We start from the raw sequence: 10,847 nt of genomic DNA, 5'->3' as shown, positions 1-10,847 counted from the left end.
CTGCCCACGGGAAGGAAACAACACGAATTCACACTTAGCTGTCGGTACTTTAGCTCTGCTGCAAGAAATCACGTCCTGAATACAACATCGACATCATCCTTTAAGGCATACAAAGCAGTTATTAACATAAAATTTGTCTATTGACAACATGCTTTATCACAGTTTTCCAAACCACACCAACCGAGTCCACGTCTACAAGTTCCCGTGTCCGTACCTCTGCACACGTGGGGTGGATCCCAATGGTGTCGTCCAGCAGCTGCTTTGTGAGCCCACACTTCATGGCGGCTGCGAATCCTTGGGTGATCTCACCGGCCTTCGGTCCAAGGACGTGAAATCCTATCACCCGATCCTTCCAAAGGGAAGCCAGTAGGTTAAGGATCTGAATAGGAATCTCGTCATCCCAAGTTCACCATTGAAACTGACAGCAACTCCCACAGAAAAGCACTTCTAACACTGAACTGAGCAGAGAACACCACCATGAAACCGTGCCCTGCGAGAATCTGTTAGGTGAGCCAGTAAATGCACATCCTGCGTTAACATGCACTCAGATTTACCGGAATGAACAATTAACCTGCTGCACGAAGGAGTCTGTTAGTATGATGGACATTTCTGCATTACACTGAGATAGCACTAAACGACAACATGACAAATCCCAACTAACAGCCAAGGCTGGAATAAGTCTAAGTTCCGAGGCAGCAGGCGCTACTCCCAGCCCAGGATGCAGGCTGCCAGGCTCCGAGGCGGCTCAGCAGACACCGAGGAGTGGCCGGCGGCCCCTGCTCCCCACCCCAGGGACCGCGAGCCGCAAGGACGCGCGGCTCTCGTCCCTGCGCGCATGCAGGCCCGGGGGACGCGGGCTCGTCCCCGTGCACTCCCAGCACTCAGGCTTCCTCTGTCCATGTTTTCTCATCACTTTCTTCATCCAGAGCTTCAGGGTTAAAGTGCACAGGGTGAAGACAGAGAGCATGACAAGCGGCAGGAGTCTGTGCCCCCCACTCTCCGGACACCCGCAGCAGGCGGGCAAACGGATGCCCCGTGAGCTGCGCTCCCAGGGGCCCGTGGACGGGAACCTCTGAGGGGTGCACGTGCAGCAAAGTGGGAGAAGGAGCGGCCCAGAGAGGGGGAAACCACTTATTAATGCAAGTGAGGAGCTTCTGAGAGATGGAAGCCTGTTCGTGATTTTCAGCATAGCTCCAGGAAGACAGTGAGTGGTGGGGTGACACTCCAGAAACGGAAATTTGGACAAAAGTAAAAGAAAGGGGCAGTAGGTTACTGCTCACTGACAACGCACCTGGTCACCCAAGAGCTCTGATGGAGATGGACAATGGGATTAATGTTGTTTTCATGCCTGACAACACAACATCCTTTCTACAGCCCATAGATCAAGAAGTAATTTTGACTTTCAAGTCTTATTATTTAAGAAATACACTTTGTTAGGTTGTAGCTGCCATAGACAGTGATTCTTCTGATGGATTTGGGCAAAGTAAATTGAAAACCTTCTGGAAAAGATTCACCATTCTAGATGCCGTTAAGAACATTTGCGGGACTTCCCTGGCGGTCCGGTGGTTAAGACTGCGTGCTTCCCGTGCAGGGGGCGCGGGTTCGCTGGTCGGGGAACTAGGATCCCACGTGCCTCGCGCGCATGGCGCGGCCAATAAAAATTTAAAAAAAAAGAACATTTGTGATTCATGGGAAGAGGTCAACATATCAAAACTAAGAGGAGTTTGGAAGAAGCTGATTCCAGCCCTCCTGGATGACTTTGAGGGGTTCGAGACTTCGTGGAGGAAGGACTGCAGACGTGGTGGAAACGGCAGGGGAACTAGAGCTAGAAGTGGAGGCTGAAGGTGGGACTGAACTGCTGCCATCTTGTGATGAAACGTGAACGGATGAGGGGCTGCTTCTTATGGATGAGCAGAGAGAGTGGTTTCCTAACACGGAATCTACTGCTGGTGAAGGGGCTGTGAAGAGAGTTGAAACGACAGCAAAGGCCTTAGGATACGACACAAACTTCGTTGATAAAGGCGCTGCAGGGTTTGAGAGGATTGACTGCAGTTTTGAAGGAAGTTCTGTGGATAAATCGCTGCCAAAGAGCATTGCTGCTCCAGGGAAATCACTCATGAAAGGAAGAGTCCATCAGTGCGGCGAACTTCATGGAGGCTTTGTTCTCAGAAATGGCCGCAGCCGCCTCCATCCTGACCGGTCAGCGGCCGCCAGCACTGGAGGCGAGACCCTGCACCAGCAGAAGGGCTACAGCTGGCTGAGGCTCAGGGGATGGTCAGGGTTTTTTAGCGTATTTTTAAGTTAAGGTCGTACATTGTCTTTTTAGACATAATGCGATTGCACACATAATACACTACCGTATAGTGTAAACATAACCTTTATAAGCACTGGGAAACCAAAGAATTTTGTGGCTCACGTTACTGCAAAACTCGATTTATTGCAGTGGTCTGGAACCTAACCACAGTACCTTCGAGGTATGCCTGTATTTCCAAATGTACACAAACATACGCCTTACATGTCATCACTGATGACCCAAATTTTCACAGATCCTGTACTTCTAAACTGCCAAGTTAGACAGCTCTGGAGTGACACATTCTGATGATTTTGAAAAGGTAAGTCACTGCCCAACTGTCACTCTGCAAACACAGTGCCTGGGTAACAGTTTCAAGGATTTCCACCTGGCCCTTAGAGCTATCTTTAAAGAGATTATAAAAACCCAAATACTAGAATAAAGGCTTTGTTTTAAAATAAGAGCATTCCTGCTTCCAACCGTATGACGTACATTGTCGAATTTACTGCAGATGATCTTTGCATAACAGGTGTTGCTGTCTCTGCGGGCCACTGTCCACTCGAGAGGCCAGAACAAAGTGTGGTAGACCTGCAAGACAGAGGCCAAGGTCAGTGTCCATGGAGACCGCTCCTTGACAGGCTCCTTATTATACAAAGATGACAATTTCTGCACCAGCTCTCAGAAATTTAAACTTGCATGATCCCAGCTTATGAATCTGATGGGAGCATCTGGGCAAGCTCCTAACTGCCAGCTGCAGAGTGTGTGACATTTGCTTTGCTCTGCCGTTAGTCCCAAAACATCTCCGATTAACTAACTTCGGTTCTCAAGCACCTAGAGGGCTACTCGCCAAGCAGCCAACGCTCCAGGCCCTGTGGGGCTGAGACAGTAAAGAAAGCCTTAGGTCCTGCCCTCCATCAGTTCACACGCCTCCTGTGAGGCTCATATTCAAACCAAATCTAGGAGAAGCAGAAGCCACAAGACAGTCCAGCCACCCGCGGTACGAGGAACACTGCCCCCGCCACCTGAAGGCCCCCCTCCCCCAGAGCCCAGGGTACCTCGAAGGCTCCCAACCCGCTCAGGCCTCAGGGGCGGCCCACACACCGCCCGTCCCCTCATCCCCTCGGGGCGGCTACGCGTCCCGGTGGTCCTCTGCCTCATCACCCACACAGAAGGCGGTGGATCTCTGTGCGCTGCCACGATGAGAATGTGCTCTCAACTATCCCCTGCAGCGGAGGGATTGAAGTACTGGTTCTTTGTTCTTTAACAGGATGATGTGTTTTACAGTTGGAATACAGTCTTTATTGTTTTTATAACAATGATACAAGGTTATTAAAAGAATAACACAGTGCAGAGAATTACAAAGAAAGCGGGAAAAAAATCCCACTGCCCAGAAATAACCATTTTAAAAGTTAAGGAAGCATCAGTGGTTAATGCGTACGTAGTTAAAATGACATTTTTATTTAAAACACACCATAGTCCACAGCTACTTGTAACAAAAAACATTAGATTTAACATGAAACATTAGATTTAATGTCTATTTAACAGAAGAGAAATAAACTCTTCCTCATATTTTAATACAAACTTGTCAATCTCTGTGGCTATTAGGAACAGAAGATAAATGCTTCTTCATCTCAAGATAGTATTCCTAAAATACACCCCTAAGGTTAAGAAAAGAAATGGCGCAAACTCCAAGGTTTTAAACAGGACTTCTGAAACTGCAAGCTCCTGGCTTTGATGCGCCCTGAGCCCCTGCACCGACCCCTCTTCCCACACCCCTCCCGCTCCTTTCCTCGTGTGTGTGAGGTGTGTTTTTCCTCCTGGTACTTGCAAGATTTTACTTTAAGTTTCTGATCCTTCTGGTTCCAAGTGGGTGTGAAGTGTGGACCCAACTTCATATTTTTCCTGAATGCTGTCCCCTTAGACTCCAGCACCCTTAAATGAACGTCCTTTCCCACAGATTTAAAATACCACCTTTACCACACGTTAATTCTTCTAAGCGCTTGAATCAATCTGGGTTCCAAATTCTGTCCCACTAATCTTTCTGTCCACCTGTGTGCCACTCCGGCACAAGTCTAATTACTGTAGTTACAGGATACATTTCAGTCTCTGACAGGACTGGTCTCCCCTGAGTACTCTCCTTATTCAGAATCACGCTTGGGAATTCCCTGGCGGTCCAGTGCTTAGGACTGGGTGCTTTCACTGCTGAGGGTGCAGATTCGATCCCTGGTCGGGGAACTGAGATCCCCCACGCTGCGCGGCAAGGCCAAAACAAACAAACAAACAAAATCTCCCTATGATTGTCTTTTTTAAAAGTTTTAATTTTTTAATCAAATTATACACACTAACTGCAGATTTTCAAAGCTCTGTCATGAACCCAGCCATGTGGGCCGCCCCGGTGCCCTCTTCAGTCAGTCAGCACAACCACCTGCACCTCCTGCGCGCGGTCAATCGCCCCCGTGCTTCTACACAGCACGCTTACGCTGCACTTACCCGACTTCCCTATGCTCGGCTTTACTTACTGCTCACCCTATTGAGGAGGAGGATTTAATTCGTTCTTCCCCGGCTCCTGCACTCTCCTCCCCACCCTCCCAATTATACTCAAATTTGTAGCTAGATCATTGACGGTGTTTCCTTTACTAGGTAGAAGCTGTTCACAGAGAAACGGGCATCCACACGCAAAAGAATGAAGTCGGACCCCTACCTCACACGTGTACAAAAAATAACTCAGAATGGAGCACAGACCCAGATGTAAGAGCTGAAAACTGTAAAACTCTTAGAAGAAAAAACATAGGCATCAATCTTCACGACTTTGGATTAGGCACTGATTTATCAGAAGTGACATCAAAAGTACATGTGGCCGGCAACAGAAAACAAAAAAGACATATTGGACTTCATCAGAATGAAAGATTTTCGTGCTTCAAAGGGCACCATCAAGAAGGTGAGAAGACAACCCACAGAAATGGTGACCATTTTTACAAACCATCCCTGTGGTGTCTCACTAAGGTCTGGATGTACGTTTCCCTGGTGATTAATGATACTGAGAACTTTTTCATGTGCTTATTGGCCATTTGTGTATGTTCTTTGGAGAAATATCTATTCAGATTCTTTGCCCTTTAAAAGATTGGGTTATTTGGGGTTTTTTTATTGTTGAGTTGTAAGAGTTCTTTAGATACTTTGCATACAAGTTCATTATCAGAGAGATGAAAGTCCACCGGACTTTATGGCATGAGTTTTGTGAACAAATTAATCTTTCTTCTTACGCCGTCTTATTGTTTCTACCCTCATCTTCTTTTCACCTGAATTTCCTCATTTAAAAAAAATTATATGTGTATTTATGAGAGGCTTCCTCATTCCTCTTTATAGTTGGAATATTAAAAAAATACTAATAGATCAAATTTTCAGTCCTGTAAAATGCAATAAATAAATGTACAGACTAGGTGAGTTGATCTGCAGTGAGCCTTAGGAAAGAGACCTTAAAGTAACCCCACAAACCTGGGAACCCTTCCTACAGAGACATCCCTTTATCTGGGGTACAGCCTCCTGCATCCTTCCTCTCATGTGCCTGCCGAGCTTAATTTCTCATTGATTTCAGAAAGTTTTAGAACTAAGTGTTAAATCCGTAATTGTTACCATCACTTTTCCAAGACCTAAGTAAAAGTTCACCACTGCAAATGGGTGGTTCATTATTACCAGAAGTGAATTATAAACACTGATCAAATAATGTCCTCTAAAATGGAAATTTCTCATTGGGAACACCACCTAAAATCGCACCATCTGTCATCATTCTGGTCCCCCACCCCGGAAACATAAAGGAGCGTCTCAGGAAGTCATTCGGCCATTCAGCGCGGGAGCCTCGGTGCTGTGCTTCAGAGGACGCCCCGTAACCGGGAGGGGGGGCCCTGCGACTTCAACTCACCTGCTTCAAACGGCGAGCAGTCCTCAACCTCTGACCCTTCTCACCTCCCCACCCCTCCTGCGTGGGGAGGAGGTGCAGGGAGAAGCCACCTGAACCACCCGCTTACGAGGCAGTTGTGACCAGACGGGCAGGGGTGGAGGGGGGGTGAGAGCACCTTCGGGGCGTCTGAGGAGCCCGCAGCCCCAGCAGGCCGACAGCCCCGGACCTACCCCTCCCCTGAGCCCGCGGGTGGCGGAGGGTCCCGGACCAGGTCCTGCCTGAGTCCGGCTCCCGTCACGCCAAGCGGGAGGGGGTGGACAGCAGATCCAGCCCGGACCAGCGAACGTCCCTCATAATTTGTAATTGAGACGAGAAACAGTGAGTCAGTCAGTTCCTCCAAAGACCAGAACTACGGGTGAACTCGGAGCAGGGAAGGGCCACATTCTCCGGCTACGTGCATTTCTGTTCCTACAGGGTCAGCACTGCCCGCGCACGCGCACAAACTCCCACCAGGAAGAGGAGGAGCTGCCACGCCTCCCAGCTCCTGGTTCCCGCCCCTCCCCAAGGCCTCGGACACTCCCGCGCCCCCGAAGGTCGAAGGTCGCACGGCAACCCTCCCATAAGCTTCCTCAGGCAGACGCCTGTTGCTGTAGCTCGGAGCCCTGATGCACACAGCATATGTCCTTCTTTCCCCAGCTGTGTAATTATTACAGGTTGCTACAGACAGGGTTTACATGATTTAATTTCCAATTTTCCTGAAGTAGGAATACAATTTCCTACAATACAACCATTACAGTAACTCGCAAAACTACAAAACAAAAAGTGACTAAGGACAAACCGTGGATTAAAAGAGAATGTCTGAACATGCCACAGTCACACCACCTTACTTCCAGATTCTCCTTCCGGTACACTTCCACGGCCTTCTCCTCCGCGTACCCGCAGCAGCCATACTCCAGGGGCGTGAACACCACGGTGGGGGCATTAATATAGTCACACTGCAAGACAAACCAGTCACGGTCTTTTACTTTGTGGGACTTTTCACAGTGAAAATCCATACGACGCACATTTGTAAAAGGAAGATCAACAAGCACGGTCCCGTGCAGGTGACCCTCACTGCCACCGTTTCAGGGAACTGAGTCCCTGAGCAGACGGGCGCGCCCCGACTCCAGGGCAGGGGCCACGCACTGCCATTGCACTGGGACCTGGGCCACCGCAGCCGTGCACATGAGCGCGCCCCTGCAGGGATGAGCGGAGAAGCCGCTCAGCCGCGCAGGGCAGAGTGAGCGGACCAGCCCGCCCCGGGGAGACGGCCATGCGCATGGAGGGCCGCCACACCGCGGGACCCGGGGACGGGACCCTTCAGGGCCCTTATCAGCCTGGGACAGAGCACAGGAGGACATCACGGGAAGGCTGCAGACGCTGAGCCCCACACGCCGTCCCCAGCAGCCCTGCATCCCGGGGCGCGAGTGTGTGCACAGGCGCACGCCTGTCTGGAGACTGTGACAGCGCAGAGAGAAAGCGTGTGTGGGGCCGAGAAAGGGGGCGGGCAGAGCCAGAGAGGAAGGCCACTGTGCTGCCCGCCCACAGCTCCTCAAGGGCAGCGGTGCCCACCGCACGACTTCCCCCACCCCGCCAACAGCTCACAGGTGACTAGCTCAGGGGAGACTCCAACCCAAAGGGAGCGACCGGCTGCCCGCACTGCATGAGGAAAAGGGGAGCTCCGTCCGTCAAATTCTTCCCTTTGTAGGATATGAACAAGAGGCGAAGGGAGAGGCCCCCAGGGGTGAAGCCCCTGGGTGGTGGCTGGACAGGAAGAAATGCTCAGCCAGAGTGGGAGCCAAACAGGAACCACCCCCTTTCGGGGCCCAGAGCAGCCTGGAGCCCAGCCCCACCCCAGCCTGGTTCTCCCTGCAGGTTACCGTGGGATCGTCACGAGAAGCCCCGTCGACGTGACGGCCTGAGCGAGGCGCTGCTCTGCGGCCCGAGAGGAAAGCCAGTCACACACCCCCGGGCGTCCCTGCACGCGGTGGACGACGTGGGCACCGCGCGCCAGCCTGACCCTCACCTTAGGCCCCGACACGTCGTGTTCCACAACCCGCCAATCACAGACCAGCCAAGCATTTGTTCTCTTTTTTCCAGCGTGGCTACAGAAGCGCACAGAAGCGCAGACGGCTGTATGCAGCAGTGCCTGACCCTCCTAGGTCCTCGGATGCTCATCGATCTGGCCATCAACCCTGCCTCCCACGGCTTACAGGGGACGCCTCATTCTCAGCAGGTGCTTTTCTCCTGCTCCGTATCAACTGAGGAAAACCAACAGGAAACTCCCCAGCTTCCCCTTTCACCTAAAGCACGCCCCACATCTTGAACTCCGACCTGCACCTGAGCTGGGCCGCGCCTCACCCCACCTGCAGCCTTCCCTTCCGCCCTGGTCCTCTGACCTCCCTCTGCACACACGCTGCCCTGTCTTCTCACCTCTCTGCCCACGGCCCCTGGGATCCGCTTCTCAGGACCTCAGGCAACTGCTGTGCTTCCTACAGCCCAGTGCTCGTGCCCTGGGGAGGGGACAGCTCCCCATCCGTTCGCACCCCTGCCCCCGCCGAGGCCAGCAGGGCCGCGGCCCCAGTCACCCTGCACCCACCCACGCCTCCGTGTGCCCACGAGGTCTGCACACACGACCTCGCTGGGCACCTGGTGGTGAAACACACCACAGGGAGTTCCTTAGGAAGAAGCCGGGCCCCAAACATTCCACCTGAACCTGCTCATGCAAAGCATCAGAGAAACCAGGACGTGAGACGCTCTGCAAGAAGAGTAGCCTGGATCCGTCAAGAAACCCGTCATGAGAAATAAAGCAAAGAAACGGGTAAATAGAGGCAGGGGCTCTGGCGGATTAAAAGAGACCTAAGAGCTTGAAAAGCCAGATGAGCTGGGCGGTGCGCACGTGTGCCCACGGGTGACGCGCTTTGCTCACGTCCTCAGCACGGAGGTGGAGCTGTGGTCATGGAGGGCAGCACCCTTGTTCCTAGAGACGCTGGCTGGAAGCGCTTTTTAGGGGCAGAGCGCCTGCCACTCACTTCCAGAAGCTCAGCAAAACAGTCTTTGTGTTGAATATCCACATGCTCGGAAATGCGGGCGGGCGGGAGTGGGGGGGTAGTGAATGGCACGGCATTAACACCTGAACGGTCCGGGCGGGAGGTCCATACGGGTGATTGTTACTAATCTTTCTGCAGTTTAACACCTTTCTGAATAAAACGCTGGGGGACATAAAGGTTCCTTATTGCGGCCTCCCAGATTTTTGATGATCTGGCACCAGATTACCTCCCAGACTCTTCCTTCCCAGCTGTGGGACCCCCTGCTCTGCTGGCACACGCCAGGCCTCTCTCTGCACTGAGGCTGGGGCAGCACAGCGGGCCCCCTGAGCCACCCCCCCACCACCGATGCGGCCTGGCCACCTCCCCCGCCGCCCTCATCTGCCAGCCGCGCACGGGTCCCTGCTCTCCTGACGCCCGGGGCTGGGGGCTCCCGAGACCACCCTCGGCCCCGGCAGACACAGCCCGCAGAGCAAGAGGCTCGTCTGTGACCAGAGACTGCGGGAGGCGGGGAGACTGCAGGGAGCGCTGGATGCGCCGTCAGCCGTGCATCGGCTGAAGCAGAGCCCGGAGCCCGGAGAAGCGGGGTGGCTAGACCAGGCCCACAGGCTGAGCAGGCGCAGAGGCCGGCCCCTTCCGCCCCAGGCCGCAGGGCCCTGCCACCCGGGACGCGTTTCCTGACCCCTCCAGTCAGAAGACAAGGCGTCCCTGCCTGGGCGCCCCCCCCAACCCCGGGAATGTCACCCAGTACAATGGCTTGCACGTTAAGATACTCCTAAGATATTTATTTAAAACCATCAGTAAATGGTACGGAACTGCAAATGGTTTAGGGGGAGGCTTCTCCAGCAACACAGGCACATGGTGCCACCTGTACTGATGGTCCTCAAATCATAAGTTTGATTTAGACATTATCTCAGAAACAGCAGTAAGAAACTTACCTTTTCTAAACGGCCCCCAAAAAGCCTTCGAGCCAGCAGCTTGCCCGCCTGCACGGCGACGGGCGTGAGCTCAGGCTTACCCTCCACGACGTCCCCGACGGCGTAGACGTAGGGCACGCTGCTCTGCTCCACGTCGTTCACTGGGATTTTGCCAGTCCTGTTACGTTTGGAAAGAAAAAAGATATTACGACCGACGCTGCACTGCTGGACACGAACGCCTGTCCAGGAAAAGACGGATTCAGAGAGAAAGACCCCGCTAAGCGCTCAGGCAACTCTGTCATCAAGTGTCTGCGGGCTCAAACAACTGGGGCACCTGCGGCTCCTGAAGAAACACCCTTCTGGGTGGAAAACCAGGCCCACTTTCTGGGTGCCAAAGTATCTCTAGATTCCCCCAGAGTCAAACCCATAGCTTTGAAATTTTTCTCTCTGCCTGATCAAGGACATACAAATTCATTCTAAATCACAGAAAGTAGGTGGATACATTCCCACAATTTTTTTAAAATAACTGTTTAATGCATGAGATATTTAAGGAAAACATGAAGAGTTATCAACTGATTAATGAAAAAATTGATAATACAGAGCTGGCACAGTACTTATAAAGTAAATTTAAAGCATCGAAACTTTGCATGTTAGTAATT

General features: G+C 52.3%; 1 protein-coding gene across 5 annotated transcripts in view; it reads right to left on the bottom strand.

The window, feature by feature from the left end:
• Positions 1–10,847, bottom strand: part of TXNRD3 (thioredoxin reductase 3) — a 41,806-nt gene that overhangs the window by 128 nt on the left and 30,831 nt on the right. For 2 of the 5 annotated variants that reach the window (XM_082413958.1, XM_082413959.1), the window contains 4 exons: positions 10,210–10,366; positions 7,073–7,180; positions 2,783–2,878; positions 215–349 (listed from right to left, as the gene is read on the bottom strand). In XM_082413958.1, the coding sequence (XP_082270084.1) occupies positions 215–349; positions 2,783–2,878; positions 7,073–7,180; positions 10,210–10,366 (496 nt within the window). Of the gene's footprint in view, positions 1–214; positions 350–2,782; positions 2,879–7,023; positions 7,181–8,250; positions 9,437–10,209; positions 10,367–10,847 lie in introns of those variants that run through there. The other 3 variants (XM_082413960.1, XR_014251039.1, XR_014251038.1) reach the window with 3 other exon arrangements.

This window comes from Balaenoptera physalus (assembly GCF_965194825.1).
Source record: "Balaenoptera physalus genome assembly, chromosome: 11".
Classification (NCBI taxonomy): domain Eukaryota; kingdom Metazoa; phylum Chordata; class Mammalia; order Artiodactyla; family Balaenopteridae; genus Balaenoptera; species Balaenoptera physalus.
This window is presented reverse-complemented; position numbering and strand designations above follow the sequence as displayed.